At 56.9% G+C, this 19,570-nt stretch overlaps 1 protein-coding gene across 6 annotated transcripts in view; it reads right to left on the bottom strand.

Moving 5' to 3' along the window:
- Positions 1-314: 314 nt before the first annotated feature.
- OSBP2 (oxysterol binding protein 2) overlaps positions 315-19,570 on the bottom strand; it is a 93,498-nt gene continuing 74,242 nt past the window's right edge. For 3 of the 6 annotated variants that reach the window (XM_058851078.1, XM_058851080.1, XM_058851082.1), the window contains 11 exons: positions 15,033-15,231; positions 12,930-13,050; positions 11,999-12,065; positions 11,493-11,660; positions 8,562-8,807; positions 6,636-6,756; positions 5,911-6,014; positions 5,573-5,668; positions 5,054-5,238; positions 3,968-4,188; positions 315-3,230 (listed from right to left, as the gene is read on the bottom strand). In XM_058851078.1, coding sequence (XP_058707061.1) covers positions 3,088-3,230; positions 3,968-4,188; positions 5,054-5,238; positions 5,573-5,668; positions 5,911-6,014; positions 6,636-6,756; positions 8,562-8,807; positions 11,493-11,660; positions 11,999-12,065; positions 12,930-13,050; positions 15,033-15,231 — 1,671 coding nt within the window. In that variant the 3' untranslated portion in view covers positions 315-3,087. The remainder of the gene's footprint in view (positions 3,231-3,967; positions 4,189-5,053; positions 5,239-5,572; positions 5,669-5,910; positions 6,015-6,635; positions 6,757-8,561; positions 8,808-11,492; positions 11,661-11,998; positions 12,066-12,929; positions 13,051-15,032; positions 15,232-19,570) is intronic. The other 3 variants (XM_058851079.1, XM_058851081.1, XR_009278904.1) reach the window with 2 other exon arrangements.

Below are 19,570 nucleotides of genomic sequence, written 5' to 3'. Positions count from 1 at the left end.
GGACAACTTCCCCTGGATCACCACCCCTCCTGCCCCTCAAACCACCCTCCCTGTTCCATCTCTTCCCCTCAGCAACTTCTCCCCCAGATCCTTCTCCTTCCCTGAATCACCACTTCCCTGGACTTCCCTATACTTTGGGCAACCTCCTCCTTTGAGCAACATTCCCTGGATTTTCTCCTTCCTCTGCCACCTTCCAGGATCCCTCCCCATCCTCCTTGGAGGATGCCCAAGCTGTGTCCATGTCCCCTCTCACACCCAGAGCTCCTCCAGGACCTGCAGCCCTGGGGAGCCAGAGACCATCTGAGCACCACGGCTTTTAAAACTCCCGAATCCAAGTTTTATTTCCGTGTAGGAGAAGAGGGATCACTCACAATATATTATTGTTCAAAAAGAAAATACATTCAACAGCATTTACAGTGGAATGACATTAAAATCCTCGAGGAGGAACAGAAGGACCAGGAGATGGTGCTCTGGTTAAGTGCTGCTGATAAGATGATTTCTGGAAGATGGAGCAATTTTTTCCATTAGCCTAAAATCCGGGGGATTTCTGGGTTGGGGTGCTCCCCGTGCTCCCCCCGCTGTGCAGGGTCAGTGATGGGCATTCCCAGATGGACACAGGGGAGGGCACAGCACAGGGGACCCCTCAGGACCAGCAGGACCCTCGGTGCCAGCACTTAGGGAGCAAAATCCCGCTCCCTGCTCTGCTCTGCCCAGGAACACCCCAATCCAGCTTGGGAACAGCCTGTGCTGGAGCTTCCCCCTGCTCCAAGCTCCCGGGTGACGCTTGCATTGACACAGCAAAAAGGAAAATAAGGCATTCTGAAGAGCTCCATCACGGACCCGGCCCAGACCTCGCGTGGGACAAATCCCCCAGGACACTTCGGGGCTGCCACAAGCCAAGGCAGCAGCATCAGGGATCAGTGGGAGCATCCTCCCTCTCCCAGGTAGGACACCTGGGGCCAGGGCACAGGCAGCTCTCCACAGGCTGAATCCCACACTGGATCATTTAAGATCAGCTTTCCCGAGCCAGGGCAGGAGGGAACATTCCAGAGCAGCAACTCTCGGGACACTGGGAAGCAGCTTGGAGCACCCCACTCCCAGGAATCCCCAGTGCCGCTCCTCAGACCACAGACTCATCGTTTCCAGATGGGAATGTCTCTGGAACACCTTTTCCATGCTACAGGATCCAGCTTTGGAGCTTCCCTGCAATGGGAATCATTCCACTACCACCCGAGCTCGGGGATGAGCCAAGGGGAATCGTACTTGTGCTGTAAAAACTCAGACAGACACCTCTGTCTTCATCATTTTTCATCTATTGTGTACCATAGAAATTTAAGCAAAATAATTTTATATATATATATTTTATATATATATGTATAAATTAGAAGCAAATAAATAAGATTAAAGGGTGCACTGAGAGCAGTGGGGGCTGCCCCGCACCACGGTCCAGGGCCATGGGGACTGTACATTGTGGGGATCACAGGGATGGAAGTGCTGGAAGCTGATCAGGAGACTGATGGATGAGGAACCTGATTGCATAAGTGTCCCATGTGCAGCCTGGATATTCCAGTTACCATTGCCTCAAGGTTTGTTATTGCTAATTAACTTCCACGTGGGTGTGATGGGCCCGGCCCAGGGCGGCCCTGGAGGCAGGGTCAGTGTGATATGATGGAGTGGGAGAAGGAGACAGCAAAAATGGGATCCAGCAGGGCCAGTGCAGATCTCCAGGTGCTCCTGCTACTCCCTGGCCCAGCAGATCCCGTATTTGGGGTGCTGCCACCTCCTGCTTCCCCTCGGTGCTCCTGATCCTCACCTGTCACCAGCAGAGCTCGCTCCACTTCTCCCGCTGCATCCAGGGCCAGGCAGGGCAGTAGCACCCAGGAGGGGTGAGGGGACAAGGGGTTTCCTGCCCTGCCAAACTGGAACCGCTGCAGGGAGAGGCCAGGATGAGGGAGGAGAGGAACAGGAGCCAGGAGCAGGAGCTGGGATGCAGGGACCCTCCAGCCTCAGCCTGTGCCCAGGCCTGTCTGGCTGAACAGGAGATGCAGGACCGAGGCTCCATCCCAGCGGGACCACAGCATCTCTTCCCTCCTCTCCCACCCAACATCAGGCACAGCTCAGCAGGAGACACCGATGGAAAAGCCAGCATGGAGAGCCAGCCCCCGTGTGCAGGGATATGGAGCAGGGACACGGAGCCAGAAGCATCTCTGGGATAAAAACTCCTCACTGCACCAGCCTGGCATTCCCAGCCTCGCTGAGGCCATTTCTCCCTTCGGATGTGGTCGCAGGAAAACCAAAGCAAACCTCACTCAAACCACTCCCACATGATAAAGACAGGCCCAAGCTTTGCCTGAACACATCAGACTGTGGGGAAGCGCCTCCAAAGCTCTTGAAAAAGAACAAAAACCACATCAAAAACCCCGAAGTCACCAGCTGAAATATCCTACTGGGTGTTACTGGGATGACTGGGCACTGTGGAACCACCAAGAGCCTCTGGGATCAAGCTCCTGGGGACAGTTTTCCAAGCAGAGTTGTTCGTGTCCGTCTTTGAAGGAAACCTGAACCAGGAGCAGGATTTGTTTTTTTAAAAAAATAATTCCATAAAGTCCACACAGAAATGGGGTCAAAAAAAAGAAAAAAGAAAAAAAAATGGCAAAGAGAAGAGTTCACACAAGCACAGCATTCCCACACCCCAGGCATCTTTGGAAGTCGACGTCTCGGCCGCCGGAGCCGAGGCGCTGGAGGATAGAGGCAGCAACTCCTGACAGCAATGAACATCCTAAACCCAAACCAGCTCCACGTGTCCTCACTCCTGAGCAGTCACTGGAAAAGCCATCATTATAAAAAAAAATCAAAACAAAAAAACCAAAAACAAAACAACAAAACAACAAAACCCAAAACAAACAAAAAAAAATTAAAAAAAAAAAAGGATGCTATTTATTAGTGCATAAAAAAATAGGTCTGGAATCCCTGTTTGGATCTCTGTGTGTATTGACTGTGCTGGCCCGGCGGGACGCTGCCGGCGTGTCCTCGCTGTCCCTCGGGCTGTGCTGCTGTCCCAGGGCTGGCCCCGCAGCACTGGGGGGCTCAGAAGATGTCGGGGCACGCGCTCCAGTCCTGCTTGTCCTTGGCCTCCCAGTAGCCGCCCTTGTAGACACAGATCAGCTCCCCGGTGACGGCGTCCACCTTGCGCTCGAACCACAGCGGGATGTACCCCTCGTAGTCCTTCCCTGGCCGGGCAGGACGGGGGTCAGGGGGGCTCCTCCACCCGCAACCCCGTGATCCCACAGCTGCCCCAAGTGCCAGGACTGGCTGTTGCTGCTCCCAGAGCTCCCAGACTGGTCTGAGCCCAGCCCTGAGGGTCACAAGGGCCAGGTCCCCAAGGGGACAAAGTCACTGCTGGGACATGATGGCCAGGGACACAGTGACCAGCAAGGCAAAGCGGCCAACAGCCCTTCCTGCCAGAGCCCACTGCCCCAAAACCCCAACCAGCCCCACAAGTGCCCCAAACCCACCCACAGGAGTCCCCAAAGCCACCCTCCCATTGCAGGGTCTGTCCTCCACAACCCTCCCACAGCAATGGCAGCGCAGTCCCTGCATCCTGAACCATCCTGAACCACCCTGAACCCTCCTGAACCATCCTGAATCATCCTGAACTATCCTGAACCATCCTGAACCACCCTGAACCATCCTGAACCACCCTGAACCATCCTGAACCACCCTGAACCATCCTGAACCACCCTGAACCATCCTGAACCACCCTGAACCACCCTGAACCATCCTGAACCACCCTGAACCATCCTGAACCATCCTGAACCATCCTGAACCACCCTGAACCATCCTCAACCATCCTGAACCATCCTGAACCATCCTGAACCACCCTGAACCACCCTGAACCATCCTGAATCATCCTGAACTATCCTGAACCACCCTGAACCATCCTGAACCATCCTGAACCATCCCTCACCTTCCTCCAGGGCCTCCACGGCCTCGGCCTCCCTGCGCCGGCGCACGGCTCTCTGCTTCTCCTCCAGCCTCTGCTTCTCCACGTTGGCCTCATCCCAGCGGCCGCTCTCCATCAGCCGCTGGTCGGGGCGCAGCCGGCTGTCCGTGGGCGCCACGCGCTCCTCGGGCTCGTTCAGCGTCAGCGCCAGCTCCGAGAAGAAATACATGTTCTCTGCGTTCTCCCTGAATCCAGAGAGCCTGCTCAGGCTGGGGGATACCTCAGGAACAGCCCCCCAGCCCCACTGATCCACTCTCGCTGTGCTGGCCCTGCTGGGGCACCTCCAGTGCTGGGGCAGCTCTGGGACCCTCCTGACAAGAGAGACCTGGAGGGGCTGCAGCGTGTCCAGGGCAGGGAACGGAGCTGGGGAAGGGGCTGGAGCCCCAGGAGGGGCTGAGGGAGCTGGGAAAGGGGCTCAGCCTGGAGAAAAGGAGGCTCAGGGGGCCCTTCTGGCTCTGCACAAGTCCCTGCCAGGAGGGGACAGCCGGGGAGGGTTGGGCTCTGCTCCCAGGGAACAAGGGATGGAATGAGAGGAAATGGCCTCATGTTGCACCACAGCAGTTTTAAATTAAATATGAGGGGAAAATCCCTCCTGGAAAGGGTGGTCAGGTATTGGAACAGGCTGCCCAGGGCAGTGGTGGAGCCCCCATTCCAAGAGAATATTCCCAAAGCAGGGCTCTGCTCCCAGAGCTCCCAGACTGGTTTGAGCCCAGCCCTGCCAGGGTCACAAGGGCCAGGGGAGGACTGGTCTCCAGGGGGACAAAGTCACTGCTGGGACATGATGGCCAGGGACAGGGTGACCAGCAAGGCAAAGCGGCCAACAGCCCTCCCTGCCAGAGCCCACTGCCCCAAAACCCCAACCAGCCCCACAAGTGCCCCAAACCCACCCACAAAGCCACCCCCCCCTTGCAGGGACCTATTCTCCCACCTCAGAAAAAGCCACTCAGCCCCACACATCCTCAGTCCTGGGCACATGAGCCTCCCATTCCACAAGGCTCTGAGAAATCCCATCCCTGTCCTGCTGCTCCATCCCACCCCCAGGGGACTCACGGCAGCGGGTACTTCCTCCACAGGACCTTTGGGGACAGTGTCTGGTAGACAGTTTTCTGCTTGCCCTCGGTGCTGGTGCTGCCATGGCTGCTGTGGACAATCTTGGAGCACTCCATCTTCTCATCCCACGTGCCAGACATGACGTAGTGGGCTTTGCCATCGGCGTCGCTCACCACCCCCGTCACCTGGCAGGGGGACACGGCTCTGGTGGCATTTGGGAATGTCCAGATGGACACCACAGCCTCCAGATGCCCAGCTGGATGTGGTGCTGTGTCTCCTGGGACATCCCAGCTGGGTGCCCAACCCACCAAGCCCCTCCCAGGCCTCAGTGCTGCAGCTCCAGCACATCAGAGCCAAGCCATGGCACATGGTGGTGCCACCCAGCCCTCCCTGGTGACACGTGTCAGAGGGGCCTGACCAGCCCCTCAGCCCTGTGCTGGGGCTCATCCCAGTGGTACTGGGAGCCTGGAAGAGCCAGGTCTGACCCCTGAAGGAGCAGAGTCCCTGCTGGATACTCACCTTGCGGGGGACATCCCTGGAGAAGTAGCTGTAGGGGGTAAATTTCAGCTGGCATTTATCTTTGGACTTATGGTTAACAATCTCTATTTCACCAGACTGGATAAAAGACAGAAAGAATCCCAGCAGGGAGAGACAGAGGAGGTGTTAGTTGTAGTGCAGGTACCAGGGGCTGTCCCACACAGCCACCCCCACCACACCTGCTGGCCTCGGGGAAGGCTCCGGGAGGCCTTTCCCATCCCTGCAGGGAAGCAGCTTCCCATCGTGGCAGGAGCACGTGCCCCAGGAGGGCAATGCTCCTCCAGCCCCCCAGAGCCAGGCAGAACTGTCCCCTCAGCCACCTGGTCGATCCAGAGCTTGCCCACGATGATGTTGTGCACAGTGGAGGTGACTTTCCTCCAGACGTAGTGATTCCCGCTGGAGTGGAACTCCAGGTGGATGGCGCCTGTGGAGAGAGGAATGATCTGAGCTCAGCGGGGCCAGATGTTCTCCAGAGCCCACCACCTCCCCAGCACTGTGCTCATCCTCAGAGCCATCCCTCTCCCTGCATCCCCCAGCCTGGTCTGGCTCTGGATTCATCCCTCCCAGGCTGCTCCAGGAAGGGAGGGTACAACTCCTGCCAGGCCCTCTGCCCAAAGCAGGTCAGAAATGTGCTGCCTGGTTAATTAAGGCACTGGCACCACTGTGGGAATGCTGCCCAGCCCAGGGACAGGCAAAAGGAAAATAAAATGCTGGAAGGAGGCAGCTTATTGCACTTGACTGGCAGAGAGAGGGTTAAAACAGGCAGCAAGTTAACTTCAAATATCATGGAAGGAAAAATCGATTTCTGGGCAAAGCAAAGGAGCCTTTGCAGCTGGCATCATTTCCACTTCCAGGGCAGACGTTATTGTTGGATCACTGGATCAGGAGCACAAATCTGGGCTCCTTAATTGCTTGGGGTGGAATTCACTGAGCCCCAGGTGAGCCCAGGGAATTCCTAAAGGCTAAGGAAGCAGTTTCTTTAACTGCTGGGTTTTGTATGAGCAAGGCCTATCAATCCCAGTTAATTCCAGAATCCATCACCTACCCAGTGGCATGATGGAGAGGTATTTGCCCCTGAACTTGCTGGCGATGGTGATCTCCTGCCACAGCGTCCACCCTCGCCTGGAGTACACGTGGTGGGCGGCTGCTGGGGGGTGGTGGCTCACCTGGGGACAGGACACACAGCCCATGAGAGCCCAGCTGGGTGCCTGGAGCAGCTCCACACCAGCCCTGCACTAAGGATACTCCAGGCTCTGCATATCCCAGTCTCCTCCTGGCCAGCAGGGGGGTCCCCATGCAGTGCCCTGGCAGCAAATGCAGACACACCAGGATCCTGCCAGGATTTGCTAAGGCTCATTTCAAAGCATGATCCATGAAATCTTCACTTGAGCAACCACTGCTGAGAGATGCTGTTGTTTCCTGACCCCAGAACATGGCCCTGCTTTCCTGGGATCCTGGCTGAGAAACACTGATGTGCTGGCACCCCAGTAATCCCAGAGGAACAGCAGCTGGGAAATCCCAGAGGACACAGGCTCACAAGTTGTCCAAAACACACAGCAAGACTTTGGCTTTTCCCCCCCACACACACCAGGCTGGAAAAGCCAACACAGCATCCTAAACCCCGAGAGTGACTTGTTAGAGGATGGTGCTCACAAGCCCTGCCCTGGAAAAGCTGCCCAAAACAAAGGTGGGAGCAGGAAGATCCCAGGCAGAGGGATCTGTCCTCAGGCAGGCTCTCAGCTCGTGGCACAGCCTGGCACAGGCACTCACCGATCCCCAGAGCTCTGGGATGATTTCCCTGCTGTAATTACAGGCTGAGCGCCCCGAGCTCTGGATTACACACACGGGCAGGGCCAAGGCCTTGCCATTAAATCCCAGTCACCAGCAGCAGGAAATCCTATTTGGATAACTGGATTTCAGGCACTGGATTATCACTGCTTGGTTGGGCGTGTTGGCAGGCTGAGCAGCACAGGCAGCATCCAAGGAAAATTCAGAGCAGTGGGAAAGGCAGCTGGAATTGGTCAGGAATAGCAAATCTGGGTACAGAGGAAAACTGGGACCAACCAGAGAAAGTAATTCTGGGCAGGTTATTTATTTGGGAGGGAACAGGGCTGGAGGAAGGAGCGTGGTGAAAAGTGGGGGTGAAAGAATGAGAACAGGGATGACAGAGTTTGGGAATGATGCAGTCTGGGTGTCCAGCAGTACTGGACAGGCAGGATTGGGAATACTGTGGTCTAAGGTATCCAGAGCCAGCGTGTCTGAGGGATGAGGCCACCCCTGACCCTGGAAGGCAGGAGGGCTGCACCAGGGCACACCTGCTGCAGCCACGGGCACTGGGATGGCTCCCAGGCTGGGATGGGCGATCTGGGGACATGCAGAGCTGGGTGGACTTTGGGCACACAGAGCTGTGGGGTGTGGAGGGACGGCAGAGCCAGGAATTTTGGGGATTACCTGCTTCAGGACCTTCCCTGGGTCACACTTCCAGGAGACCCCACACAGCCTGTTCTCTGCCACTGCCCAGAGCAGCACAGCCTAGAGATGCAGGGTGGCATGGCATGGCATGGGATTTGACAGGAGGCCCCATCCTGCCTCAAGCAAGTGCTGCACAGGTGTCTGACAAGTTTGGGTACTCAATGCCAGGGAGGGCTTTGCCCACCCCTGGGTGTCCTGCAAGGAGCTGGTGGCAGAGCCTGGCACTGCTGCAGCAGCTGCTCCAAACCTGGGGATGAAGGGTCAAACCCATCGAGTCCAACGTGTTCCCAATGCCCCCCTTGTCACCCAGCCCAGAGCACTGAGTGCCACGTCCAGTCCTTCCTTGGACACCCCCAGGGGTGGGGACTGCACCGCCTGGGCCACATCCCACTGCTGGGAGAGGAGCCCACGGGAGGCTCAGGGAGGTGCTGGGTGCCCCCAGCAGGACAGGAGCAGCAGCAGGATGATCAGGATGATCCCACGGAGCCCCAGCCCTCACCTGCTCGCAGAGGGAGCGGAATCCCAGCTCCTCCAGGCGGTCCAGCTCGTAGGTCTCCCCCAGGAGGGGGTTGAATGGCTTTGCAGTGCGGTGGACAGTGGTGGAGTAGGAGGACACGGAGAAGGCGGCCACAAAGCACATCTGCTCCGTGGAGCTCTCGCACTTCACCGCCTTGTCCAGCAGCTCGTGGTACTCCAGGTCCTCCGTGAGCCGCTGCAGCATGGACAGGGGCTCGTTGAAGTTTACCTGCAGGGGAACAAGGCAGGGTTAAGAAAGCAGGAGAGATCCCCAAGAGGCACCACCGAGCCCAGAGGGAACATGTGCTTTGCTCCCTGATCTGTGCCAGGCAGCACCAAGGGGTGTGGTGGAGCCAACAGCCCTGTGAGATAATCAGGGATCACCCCAGGTTACCACCCTGACCCCAAAATGAGCTTCAACAATGAGATCAGCCCCCTGCTGCCTCCACCGGCCACAGGACAGGGATGTGCTGCTCCCCAGCCTGCCCTCATCACCTTCACCCCTGAGCCAGGTGACCCAGCTGCCCAGAAAACCTGGAAAAGCTCCATTCTGGGGTCTCCCTGCTCCTGGGACTCGAGTCACATGACAGCACCCCTATTTTTCACACTGAAAATAATGAAATTAAAAAATAATTGAAAGAAAGACAGACCCTCAAAAGGTCTTCTGCCTTTTTAGTTCCAGTTCAAAACATAGAAATATATTTTAAGAAGAGCAGATGGCTGAAGGATGGGAGAACCACTTCTGCAAGCCAAGTTAAATATTTCATAGTAGAAAAAACAAACTCCAGATTCCAGGATTTAGCTTTTTTTAGATTCTCCACTCAAGGATTTAGCCTGTAAGTGGCAGGGATCTTACAGTATCAGAGAAGGAGAGAGCTGGAAAGAAAGAGCAGCATCAAATCCACATAACGAGCAAATCACTTGGGATAATTCTTGGGAGAAATGCAGAGAACAAAGCCAGCAGCTGCATCCTCAGAACCACTCAGGCAACAGGGAGCGAAACCCTTCTATAGGGGAAGAAGATGAATCCACCCAAATTCCTACAACTGTTTTCCTCCTTTTCAGTGCTGCAGGTTTGTTCATTTAGAAGGAAAATCAAGGAGCTGTTTGCACAAGAGGTTTGTCAGTCCATCACATCCCCAGGAAGGGGATGGATCTCAGAAGAGCTCAGAGAATCTCAGAAACACTCTTAATTCGTCAGGAATCTCCCCAGAGAATGTCCACATGCAGCTGAGCTTGTGGAGTGGATCCTGGTGCATCCTCTCATTTCACAGTAGGATCCTCCAAGATTTCACAGAATCCCAGAACAGTTTGAGTGGGAGGGACATTAAAACCCATCCAGTGCCAGCCCTGCCATGGCAGGGACACCTCCCACTGTCCCAGGCTGCTCCAAGCCCCAATGTCCAACCTGGCCTTGGGCACTGCCAGGGATCCAGGGGCAGCCCCAGCTGCTCTGGGCACCCTGTGCCAGGGCCTCAGACCCTCATGGGGAACAATTCTTTCTTATATCTAATCTAAACTTCGTCTCTTCCACACTGCCCTCAGGTTTGGACTCAAGCAGCTCCCAGGATGATTTGATTGATAGGGAAAATATAAATTTCTCTCTCCAGGCACCAGCAGCTGCTGGGATTTCACATCCTGAGCTTATTCCTGTGTCCATCACACCCTGATCTGCTGCTGCTGCAGAATTGGATGGTGCTGGGCTGTCCATCCTAGCTGGAAATAGCACAAGGAAGAGACAGCTCATCACTCAGCCAGAGCTCTGAGCTCTCACTCAGGCTCTGTTTGAAGAGACAGAACACAACCAATTCAGCATCCCAGCCTCTGGAATGAGCTCCTTGCTCTTTACCCAAGAGAGGATGGACCATGAATGCAGCTCTGTGCAGCCCATGTGAGGGGCTGTTCCACACAGAACCCCCAGCAAACCCTTTCTGGCCATCACGGGGAGCCTCTGCCCCCAGGGCTGAACCAGCAGCACCCAAAGTGTGCCCCAGCACCTCCTTCACCAAGAAGCTGCTCTCTGTAAGGAAAATGAGGCTCACTGAGCCCCTGGGATGGAACCCAGCTCTGCTGTGCTTGGTGCAGGTGGGACTGAGTCCTGAGTGTCCTGACCTAGATCACACCAGGGAAAACATCACCAGCAACAAGGTCCCTTCTTCATGAATCCTCAGGGATTCACAGTGTCCTGCTTCCCTCCACGCCTCTGCAACAGCCGGATTTGCAGAACACACCCAGGCAATGCTCCCTCTGCTCCAGCTTGCCCAGGAGCCAGAATGTGCTGGAGCCAGTCCAGAGGAGGCCAGAGATGCTCCAAGGGCTGGAGCCAGGCTGGGAGAGCTGGGGGTGCTCACCTGGAGAGGAGAAGGCTCCAGAGACACCTCAGAGCCCCTTCCAGGGCCTAAAGGGGCCCAAGGAGAGTTGGGGACGGACTGGGGACAAGGGATGGACAGACAGGACACAGGGAATGGCTTCCCACTGCCAGAGGGCAGGGATGGATGGGATATTGGACAGGAATTGTTCCCTGGCAGGGTGGGCAGGCCCTGGCACAGGGTGCCCAGAGCAGCTGGGGCTGCCCCTGGATCCCTGGCAGTGCCCAAGGCCAGGCTGGATGGGGCTTGGAGCAGCCTGGGACAGTGGGAGGTGTCCCTGCCATGGCAGGGGTGGCACTGGATGGGCTTTAAGTTCCCACCCAAACTGCTCCACAATTCCATGATAAGCATGCAGCAGTTACAGAGGGCTCTGCCAGCACAAAATCCAGGCCTGGTGCCAATCCCCTGTCCCTGCTTGGGGCTGCTGGGGCACCACAGCACCGGCAGGACCATGCAGAGCTGTAACCCAAACCCTCTGCACAGTCAAGAGCTGCCCAAACACAGCCCCTGTGCCAGCCCTGGGTGCCAGGGACACTCAGACTCACGGGCATGGGGATCTTGGAGAGCTCTTTGCCAATGCAGTTCTTCATGATGCTCCAGAGGTTAAGGCTGTAGTTGGGTTTGTCAGGAATGCGAGTCCGTCTCCTCTTCCTCGGCAGGAGATCTTTGCCCATGGACTCATTGTAGCTGCTTTGATTTGAACTCTCGAAGACCTGTGGAAGCAACAGAAGGAACTCAGGTTTAAGCTGGACTCAACCAGACACAGCAGCTCCCAGGAACAGCAAGCACAGCCCAGGAGACACCTGAGGAGCATTGCTGGAAGCCTGCTCTCCAGGGAAACATGGGTACAATTGTCCCCCAACGCTCTCCCGCTTCCCTCAGGAGAATGTTTAGGACGCTGACGACTGCTGATATCTGACCCCCACCCATGACTGACAGAGGAACCACCACAGAGCACCCAGACCCAGATGGAGGGTCCCTTCACAGCCATCCCCTCTCCCCTGCTTTCACCCCACCAGGACCATCCTTCCCACTCTGCCCAGCAACTCACACTGTCCTCCAGGTTCCAGTCCTCGGGGTGGCCCTCGCTGGCCCCGCTCAGGTTGCTGCCCGAACGCCTGCGGGAAGGGAACAGCGGCTGGTGAGCACAGGTGAGGGCAGAGCAGGGGAGAGAACACCCAGGGCTGGTGCAGCATCACCCAGAGCATCTCCCTGCACCACCCCAGGGGACTGCCAGGAAGGAAGAGGGGTGACAGAGGCTGTGCACGGCTGTTAGGAGGGGATTCTAAGGACAGGACACACAGGAAGGGATTCTCAGCCCCAGCCCCGGTGGCACAGAAATTCTGCTTTCATCACCAAGCCCAGTGATGTGACCATGGGTCAGACCACAGGTTCCTCCAGCCCAGATGTCCATGGAGGAGTAAGAGCAGGTGACAGCAGACAGAGAGCAGGGTTTGATGGGGTATTAGGAAGAAAATTTTCCCTGTGAGGATGGTGAGGCCCTGGCACAGGGTACCCATGGAAGCTGCGACTGCCCATCCCTGGCAGTGTCCAAGACAAGGCTGGATGAGGCTTGGAGCAACCTGGGACAGCAGAAGGTGCCCCTGTCCATGGCAGGGGTGGAATGAGAGGAGCTTTAAAGCCCCTTCCCCATGGAATCCCATGATTCCATGATTCTGTCTCAGCAAGTTGTTCCCTGCCTCTGCCCAACACTCGGAGGGATTTCCCTCCAAGTCCCTGCTCCCATCAGCTGAGGGGCAGAGGATTAAGCTCTCCCACAGCACCTGCCCTTCTTCACCTGCTTCACTACAGCTGGGAGCCATCCTCAGCCTTGCTCCAGGAATGCAGGAGCACCTGGACACAGGATGGAGCCCTGGACAGAAGCTGGGGAAATTTTGGAGTGACTCTGCGGGAGGTGCTGCTGCAGGAGAATCAGCTCTTCCCAGCCCTTCCCACATTCCCAGGCAGGCTGGGGACGGTACCTGTGGTGCTTGGGGTCTGCGGTTACAGTGATAAAAGCTGGTGCATCCTCCATGGCATCGAAGTACTCTGTCTCCTCATCTTCATCACTGGCCTCTCCTTTGGCAGACTGCACACTCCCTGCTGGCACAGAGCCTTTGAGACATCCTGTGCTGCCGTCCCCTCCAGAGCCCACAGTGCAGGATCTCTCCCCAGAGCCCCCCTGTGTCCCCTCCTCACCAGCTCCCTTCACAGCCTGACCCCTCCTCCACATCCCACTCCACACCCTGAGGATGCTGAACCGATTTCCAGCTCTTAGGAGCAAGGATGTGCCCTGGCACACAAGGTGACCCTGCCATGCTCGGGAGCACTCCCGAAAATGCCCCCAGGCCACCTGAGGGTGACACGGGTGTGCCCAACCCTGTCTGATGTGGCTCCGCTCCAGCACCGCCCCATCCACTGGGAAATCCGGTTTGGATTAAAACAGGAATCAAAAGTCACGTGTTTCAGGTGATGCTCAGAGAGGTTTCCCAGTCCTGAATTTCCAAACATTCCTCCACTGCGGCGGGAGGGATCGATGGCTGCAAGTCCCGGTGCAGCTTCCCCGCTCCTGCCCCATCCCGGACAATCCCATTCCCTGCCTCATTCCCACTCTCCAGAGGAGCAGGGTCACCACCTCAGGCCGATTTGTGCCTGTCCCTGCAGCGATCCCCACCCTGCCCTCCCCACCTGCACCTCCCACAATGGTTTAGGCTGGAAAAGCCCTCTGGGAACATCAAGCCCAGCCTTTCCCCCAGCACTGCCCAGGCCACCACCAACCTGTGTCCCCAGTGCCACATCCATACAGCTGGTAAATCCCTCCAGGGATAGGGACACGGCTGGACAACCCCTTCCATGAAGAAATATTCCCCAATATCCAAACTAAACCTCCCTTGAGGCCGTAGAGGAACGAGGGCAGTGCCTGGCACCAATATCAAACCCCCCCCAGCAGCCTCTCTCCCTCGGGTCTGTATTTCCTTTAAAAGTAAGACCTAGTACTGTTAGCAGTTTTTGTGGCTGTAACTAATGCTTCCCTGGGGGAAGGACATTTGGCAGGAATCTGCAAAGCTGTTGGATCTTATTGCAAACAAGCCCTGGCCGTTCCCCTGCCACCCCATGCAGCCAATTCAGCAGTGCCAGGGGCCCCTGAGCCTTGTTCCAGTGCCATGGCTGCCCTCCAGCACCCGGAGATGTGCCCACCCACAAGGGTTAAAGCTCCCAAAATAGCCAGGAATAGCATGAGTGAGCTGGGGACACAGCCCTCCCTCACATCTGAATCTTGGGGACATCCAAGTCCCTGAGCAAGGACAATTAGGAATAATTATGGCATAATGGGATCCATTTAAAAAAATACCATGGGGATACAGGGCATTGCCTTGGGCATCCTTCCCATTGCTGCCAGCTCGCTGGGAGCAGCCAGGCAAAATGCTCTCAACCCTCCCAGAGGTGTCTGAGCAGCCCTGGCCTGTCCCACGGGTCCCTGAGCAGCCCCATCCCATCCTGGGGGTCCCGAGCAGCCCCATCCCATCCTGGGGATCCCAAACAGCCCCGTCCCATCCTGGGGATCCCGAGCAGCCCCATCCCATCGTGGGGATCCCGAGCAGCCCCGTCCCATCCTGGGAATCCTGAGCAGCCCCGTCCCATCCTGGGGATCCTGAGCAGCCCCGTCCCATCGTGGGGATCCCGAGCAGCCCCGTCCCATCCTGGGAATCCTGAGCAGCCCCGTCCCATCCTGGGGATCCTGAGCAGCCCCATCCCATCCTGGGGATTCCGAGCAGCCCCATCCCATCCTGGGGATCCCGAGCAGCCCCATCCCATCCTGGGGATCCCGAGCAGCCCCATCCCATCCTGGGGATCCCGAGCAGCCCCATCCCATCCTGGGGATCCCGAGCAGCCCCATCCCATCCTGGGGATCCCGAGCAGCCCCATCCCATCCTGGGGATCCTGAGCAGCCCCATCCCATCCTGGGGATCCTGAGCAGCCCCATCCCATCCTGGGGGTCCCGAGCAGCCCCATCCCATCCTGGGGATCCTGAGCAGCCCCATCCCATCCTGGGGGTCCCAGAGCAGCCCCAGCCTGTCACTCACCCTTGGCAGTGCTGGAGATGCTGGCAGAGCCCGAGGCCAGGCCGGGTGCCCCGCGGCAGGCGCGCTCCAAGCTGTTGTGCTGCTTGGCTAACTGCTCGATGGTCTCCTCCAGCCGGATCCGCTGCTCCCGCTCATGCTGCAGCAGCCGCTGCCATTTCCGGCTGTGGCTCTCGGCTAAATCCAGGAAATCGCGGCAGGCCTGTGGCAGGAAGGGAAAGCTCAGCTGGGAGGTGTCATGGTGACTCCGGGGCTGGTTCCCCAACGCCCCCTCCTGCTCCTCTCCCAGGAGTGTGGTTTGGTTTTACCAACTCCCAGAGCTCTGCTCAATCCCCACATCCACAGCTCAGCTCCGGCCATCCAGAGCTGAACCACCCCACGGAGGTGGCTGCAACACGGACACCTGTCCAGGGCAGCCTGGCCTGTGCCCATCCCTGACCCCACTGTGCCCCCCAGGCTGGGCCCTCACAACCCTCAGCCAAGCCCAGAGGTCTTCAGTGGCACCTTCATGCCCAAATTCAGCAAATAAGAAGCTGAATGGGACCATGGTCCCTGGGGTGACAGCCATAGACAGGAGAGGATCATAGAATCATGGAATGGTTTGGGCTGGAAGGGACCTAAAGAATATCCAGTTCCATGGGCAGGGACACCTTCCACTGTCCCAGGCTGCTCCAAGCCCTGTCCTGCCTGGCCTTGGACACTTCCAGGGATCCAGGGGCAGCCACAGCTCCTCTGGGCTACTCAAGCCAGCAATCCCTGTGCTCCAGGGAGGCAGAGCGGAAGGATGCCCAGCTCCTCCCCAGAGCTGCACAGCCCAGGACACGGCACAGGGCCTGGCCTGGCCCCTGCAGCAGAGGGGGCACATCCACCATAGCCAGAACCCCCCATTCCCTTCCCCAGCGAGCCCGGGGGACCCCCCCAGCCATGGAGACCCTGCAGGTGCACTGGGCACAGGGAAGGAGGGCTCAGGGAGTGCTCCAAGGGAAGCCTTGCAGTGCACACAGCATCACCATCCTGTGCCACCAGGCAGAGGACAGCCAGGACACCACAATCCAGGCTGGCAGGGAACCCCTTGGCACCAACCTCCCTCCCAAAGCCCCCTGGGCTGGCATCACCCAGCTCCAGCTGTGCAGGTCCCACAGCAGATTTCCGGGAGCAGGACATCCGCCCGGGGCCAGGACACCGGGACACTGCTGCCTGTCCCACACTGCCTCATCCCAAACAATGGTCTCACAGGACAGCCCGGCCCTCACAGCTCTATTTTTAGGTTATTTTCCATCTTGGATGAAACCCTGAGTTCCCGTGGCCTCGGCAGTTCCTTTGCCATCAGCCCCACGTGCAGCTGCACACGGAGGCAGGGATGCTCCTCCCGCCCCAAATCTCTGCCAGATTCGACACACTGAACTCCTTCTTATGTTTCAAAGTAGGAAAAGAGGATTTTTATGGAAATTCTCCAGGAGCTGGCAACATGAAGGGAAATTAACTGTGCTTGTGCAACTCCTCGTCATACCAAGCAAGTCCAGTGGATAAATGCTGGCTGAAAAACTCAAAGCTATTCAAAAGTACTAAACCCGCAGAGTTCTGGAGGTTCATTCCAACATTCACAGGACCTGCTTATTTTCTGTTTCCAGCTATTTGGAATCTACAGATTCCATCCAGCTCTTGGCTTGGTTACTCAGCATTTGGGCTGCAGGTGGCACCTGAAGATCGAGGTAAGATTCAGGGCTTCAGCTGCCATGACTTGCTCTGATTTTACCAGGATTTGTCCAAGAAAAGCTCCAATTCATCAGTTCTTCATCAAACCTTTCCTTTGAATAGGAGCAGGATTTGAGACTCATCTAGTTAAGAAGTTTTTCCTTTAAGGTTTTGTATCACATACACCTGGAACATGGAGGGACCAGACCCTGCATGTGTCCCCTCCATCACCCCTTTGCTGCTTTCCCTACTGAAGGCAGGGAGGGCTCAAGGTCCTGTCCCCCGAAATTCCTGGCTGTGCTTCCATCTTACACGTGCTCAAAACTGGGATCAGCTCTGGGACCCTCCTGACAAGAGGGACCTGGAGGGGCTGCAGCGTGTCCAGGGCAGGGAACGGAGCTGGGGAAGGGGCTGGAGCCCCAGGAGCGGCTGAGGGAGCTGGGAAAGGGGCTCAGCCTGGAGAAAAGGAGGCTCAGGGGGCCTTTCTGGCTCTGCACAACTCCCTGCCAGGAGGGGACAGCCGGGGAGGGTCGGGCTCTGCTCCCAGGGAACAGGGACAGGAGGAGAGGGAACGGCCTCAGGCTGGGCCAGGGGAGGCTCAGGGTTGGTATCAGAGAACATTCATGGAAAGAGCTGTCCAGCCCTGGCACAGCTGCCCAGGGCAGGGGTGGATCCCCATCCCTGGAGGGATTGAACAGCCCTGTGGATGTGGCACTGGGGACATGGGGCAGTGGTGGCCTTGGCAGTGCTGGGGAATGGTTGGACTTGACGCTCTCAGGGGGCCAGACCAGACCCCACATTCTCAGGGCCCTGTTTTCACCTCCTCCTCTGGAAACAACTCAGCTCCTCCTCACCCCAAAATCATTCTGGGAGCCACCCATGGCCCAAAGCCCACGGAGAGCCTGCCCTGGCCCTTCCCAGTGACACCATCCCAGGCCAGCCCCTGGCTCCGTGGATCCCACGGATGCACTGGGCTAAGAGGATGAAACCAGGGCACATAATGGGATATGGCCATGACTTCCCCATCCCAGCAAAGCTCATTATCTGCTCCAAAGGTTCAGCTCCACAGGCAGCAGGCACAGAAATGCCCCGTTTGGCACCGAGGGTAGGAACTGCCGGCTGCTCCCAGCTCAGGGGCTGAGCAGTTTAAAACGAGATCACCTGTAATTATCCTACTGCAATTAACCAGGGGCTGGAAGGCGTAAAAGGGAATTAGGGGGAAAGGAGGTAATTATGAAGGAGCCATGGGGAGGGAGGGCTGGGAGAGCTTGCACCAGCAGCTGATGGGAATCAATGTCCCAATGAAAAGGAACAGGTGACACCTCAGAATCTCCCATCCCAAAGCTTCAGGAGGATTCCATGCTGTATATCCCAAAGGGAAATCTGCACCACTGGGCTTCATTTACAGCCATAAAAAAAATCCAAGTGATGGGGAATGGTTCTCAGCATTGCTGAGCATGGGGAGGTTTTGGCAAGGTGAGCAGGACAGTCCTCACAGGGCCACAGATGCCACCATGGGCTGTGGAGCTTCCATGAAGCAGGACAGGACAATGCATGGTCCACACTGCATCCCACAATGGTGTCCATGTGGATTTAGGAGCTGGGATACAGGTACAGTACAGGAATTATTATTCCCTGGTTTTGAAAGGCTGTACAGGCTCCCTCTCTGCAGCCTCTTCCTCTGTAATTCAGACAATGGCTTGATCCAAACCTGGATCAAAGGATCTGGATCAACCCAAACGAGGATCACGTTTGCTCCTTGGGAGAGAAGTGATGCCAGGGTGGAGAGGGGAGAATTTCCTGCAAGAGGGATCTGCCAAACTCAGCCCCCACTGCTGCCTCCAGCAGCCAAGCAAATTAAAGTGATTAATTTGGGTTTACACCCCCTACAGCCAAGACAGTGCCAACTTCCACAGGGATGCTCACTGGAGGTGGGAGCAGCACCAAACAGGGATCAGGGGATATTTTTTCACAGTCTCTGTCGACTGAGCTCAGTTCTGAGCCAAAACTCATTCCTGTATGGAACAAGGGCTGCAGAGCACTGGGGTGAGGAGCTCAGACACAAATATCCCAGCTCATCACTCATTCCCAGCATTAATCCCCTGCCTTGGTGTTCCCAAGCAACAAACAATCCCAGCCACTGAGCAGGAGCAACACCTCGAAATCCAGCTTATAAAATCCTCATGGAGAGGTGGCTAAATTTAGTTCCAGCTGAACTTGCTTGGGGATGCAAGACTCAGCCACAAATCCACGTGAGGCTGGCACAGGAACACAGGACAGCGGGAAGAGGCTCCTTGAGGAACGCACCCAAAGGAGGGCACAGAGCCCAGGCTGAAGGATGAAAGTGCAGGAAAAGTGATTCCCCAGTGAGCTGTAGGGTTGAGGAGTCAAAGCCATGAAGGTACAGCCTTGGGAGGCACCATCATTTTCAAAGCTCTCCCAGGATCCATCCTCTGGAGAGTGGAGAAGAGGAAAGGGCAGAGGATGCTGTGCCCATCCCCACGTGCTTCTCACCCCATCAGGAGACTGCCTTTATCCTTCACAGCATCCAAACTGCTGCCTGCCACTCACAGAGGGGCAGCAGGTACAGGAGGTGACAGAACCTGGATTTTGCCCCAGGATCAGAGCTGGATCAAATCCTGAAGTTCCAAAGGCTGTTCTGCCTCAGCATCATCACGGCACAGACAGGGCTGGAGAGCAGCAGCCAGGCTGACAACCAGCGACCAGAGCTAAAAGCAGGCTCCATCCACGTGCAGCCCCTGAGCTCAGGGTTACCTGCAACCATGTGGAAGAGGGACAGGGGAGGTTTCTCCTCCTCTCCAAAGCTGGGAAAAGTTGTGGCAGGT

This window comes from Poecile atricapillus, chromosome 16 (genome assembly GCF_030490865.1).
Source record: "Poecile atricapillus isolate bPoeAtr1 chromosome 16, bPoeAtr1.hap1, whole genome shotgun sequence".
NCBI classification, from domain to species: Eukaryota; Metazoa; Chordata; class Aves; order Passeriformes; family Paridae; genus Poecile; species Poecile atricapillus.
The sequence above is the reverse complement of the archived record's forward strand: the minus strand, read 5'-3'. Positions and strand labels throughout refer to the sequence as shown.